This window comes from Condylura cristata, unplaced genomic scaffold (assembly GCF_000260355.1).
Source record: "Condylura cristata isolate star-nosed mole 26May11 unplaced genomic scaffold, ConCri1.0 scaffold00038, whole genome shotgun sequence".
Lineage (NCBI taxonomy): Eukaryota > Metazoa > Chordata > Mammalia > Eulipotyphla > Talpidae > Condylura > Condylura cristata.
Genome location: NW_004567139.1, coordinates 8,420,304 through 8,422,919, shown reverse-complemented (window position 1 = coordinate 8,422,919; position 2,616 = coordinate 8,420,304). Strand labels below are relative to the sequence as shown.

General features: G+C 63.7%; 1 protein-coding gene across 1 annotated transcript in view; it reads right to left on the bottom strand.

Moving 5' to 3' along the window:
• Window positions 1–2,616, bottom strand: part of ITGB4 (integrin, beta 4) — a 26,970-nt gene that overhangs the window by 14,267 nt on the left and 10,087 nt on the right. Inside the window, exons 11-14 of the mRNA XM_012732995.1 lie at window positions 2,466–2,614; window positions 815–918; window positions 616–714; window positions 251–456 (exon numbers count right to left, since the gene is read on the bottom strand). Of these exons, the coding sequence (XP_012588449.1) occupies window positions 251–456; window positions 616–714; window positions 815–918; window positions 2,466–2,614 (558 nt within the window). The remainder of the gene's footprint in view (window positions 1–250; window positions 457–615; window positions 715–814; window positions 919–2,465; window positions 2,615–2,616) is intronic.

Below are 2,616 nucleotides of genomic sequence, written 5' to 3'. Positions count from 1 at the left end.
CCCCTCCTCCCATGCTGGGCACCACCCAGGATGGAAGCTTCTAGAAAATGTCTCTGACCTGCAGGGAAGGGGGTGCTGCGCCCCTGTGGTGTTCCCACCCCTGCCCAGCTCTCTGCCCCCACCCAAGCCAGTGGCTTCTCCCCAAATTCTTGGGCCACTGCTCAGCTGTGCCCCCACCCTCTGTCGGGGTTCTGCGCCCTCAGTGAGGCCGGAACCGGCACACACGGGGACTGTGAGCCCCCCTCCCCCCCCCCCCCCCGCCAGAGGAGTGGCCGCCCCTCCCGTGCCCCCGCTGGACCTCACAGCCCACCCCGGCCCCGCCCCACCTTTCTTAAGCTGGTCCACCATCTTGACCTTGAAGCTGCACTCCTGGCACAGGCGCCCCTTCTTCTCCCCGGTGCCCCAGGCCTGACACTGCACGCAGGAACGCAGGTCCTCACAGATGCCCAGGCGGATCTGGGGACGGCGAGTGGGCGCCGCGCTGAGTGGGCTGCCCAAGCCCACGCCTCCACCTCAAACCCTGGCCAGTTTCCGTGGCCCTGGGCGGAGCCCACCAGCCGTGGCCCCACCTCGCCCCGGGGCCCCCACGTGCACCCCCTGCGGTCCCGGCCTCACCGAGGAGTAGTTGATCTCACAGACGGTGTCCGTGTAGATGGACTGCTGGTTGCAGTGGCAGCGGCCACACTCGCAGTGACCACGCCCGTTACAGATGCCCTGAGGCGAGAAGAGAGCCCTGAGCCAAGCTGCGCCCCCCCAACCCCACCCCCGCCCACCCGAGCCCCTCTGCGCCTCACTCCGCCAGCCTCAGGCCTACCCCGTTGCTGTCGATGCAGGTGACGTTGCTGAGGGGACAGTCGCAGCTCGGGCCTGTCCAGCCCGGTTCACACTCACACTGGCCCATGGAGCAGCGGCCCCGGTCTGCAGAGGGGGCAGGGAGAGGGAGCCACGTCGGCACAAGGCCTGCGGGCTGCCCGCCCGAGGGGCATCCTGTGGGGCGGAGCCAGGGCCATGGCCACCTGCTCCACCTCCTGACCCTCATCGCTGCCCCCATCCCGCCTAGGCGAGAGCCAGGCCAGCCACGTGGTCCTCTGATTTAAGAACCTCTGACGAGTCTGGCCGATGCAATAGGGTAAGAAAAAGGAACAAGATATTTAACTAATCAAAAATGTCAGGAACATGTCCCCAGATACCAAGAAGAACCTAGAGATGAATTCTTTGCTTTCGTAAGTGAGCCTAGCAGGTGCTGGGTACAGGTCAACCAGCCGGGAGGGGTGAAATCAAAACCTTGGACTGTTCGCCCAAAGGACAAAGCCCAGCACCATTAGACTAGAGAAAGGCTTATTATTATTTTTTAAGATTGTGTTTATTTTTACATAGAAGAACTGGGGTACAGACCAGAGGTGTGGGGAGGGGGTGAGAGGATTCACCAGAGACAGGGTGGGGAGCAGAACAGGCTGCTGAAACCCACTGCTGAGGGGAGCAGCGGGGAGCCAGGAGGGGTCTGCTGCGCCCTGGGGCCCTCCCTGCGGGGGTCGGACTCTGGCCTCCAGGGAGGCCAGAATAAAGGTTTACTAACGCGGTCTGCAGGCAAATGCGGCTCCCTGCCTGCTTCTGTAGGTTATTTTGGAAACCAGCACACGACTGCTACGTGGCCGCTAGCTTTCTGCACCGTGGCAGACTTAGTCTTGACCTAGGCCATTTATGGTTCCCCAAGCTAAAAACACTCATGCTCTGAGGCCTCCCTGGTGGAGCAAGGGTTAAAGTCTCAGCGTCAGCCACTGAGGCCTGAGTGTGGTCCCCAGCCAGGAGAGACAAGGGCGCAGCAGGCCTGTCTGTCTCCCGCCGCTCCCCTCAGCAGTGGACTTCGTCGATCTGCCTGTTCTGCTCCCCACTCTGTCTCAGGTGAATCCTCTCAACTTCCCTGAACCTCTGGCCTGCACCCCAGCTCTTTATGCAAAAATAAATAAAATTTTTAAAAAAAAAATCATGTGCTGACCCCTTAAAAAGTGTTTGGATTGGACAGAACTGGCCCTGCCCTGGGCTGGAACCCAAACATGCTGGTCCTGCCTCCTTCCTGGCAACCCCCGACCCGGCCCCCGTGTGAGCCCAGGGCCTGCCTGCCTCTGGGGCCCCCCATTTCTTGCACAGCGGATGCACAGCGGAGGGGCAGATACACAGAAGCTGGAAAAGGGAAAGCAGAGGAGAGCGGGGCCGGGCCCCTGCTCTCCTGTGTGTGCACACGGGGCTCCTGGCAGGGGCCAGCACATGGTCAGGCCCTGGCGGGTGGAGCAGTCCGGACCCTGCGGACCGAGCCTCCTCTGAGAGGCCGAGGGCCCCGGCCACGGCCGGTGTGAGGCTGCAGCTGGGTGAGAGGGGCCTGGGCTGGAGGACGCAGGGGGCGCAGGTACGCTGTGGGGCCTGGGGAGAGACAGGCGGGGGCTGGCGCGGGGGCGCGGGGCGCTCACCGTTGCAGAGGAAGCCCGAGGCGCGGGGGCACTGGGAGTTGTCGTACTGGCAGAAGTCGCCCTCGTAGCGGCCCTCGCCATAGCACACGCAGCGGCCGCACTGGCACTCGCCGCGCCCCGAGCAGGCCTCGGGCTCGGCCCCGCGCAGGCA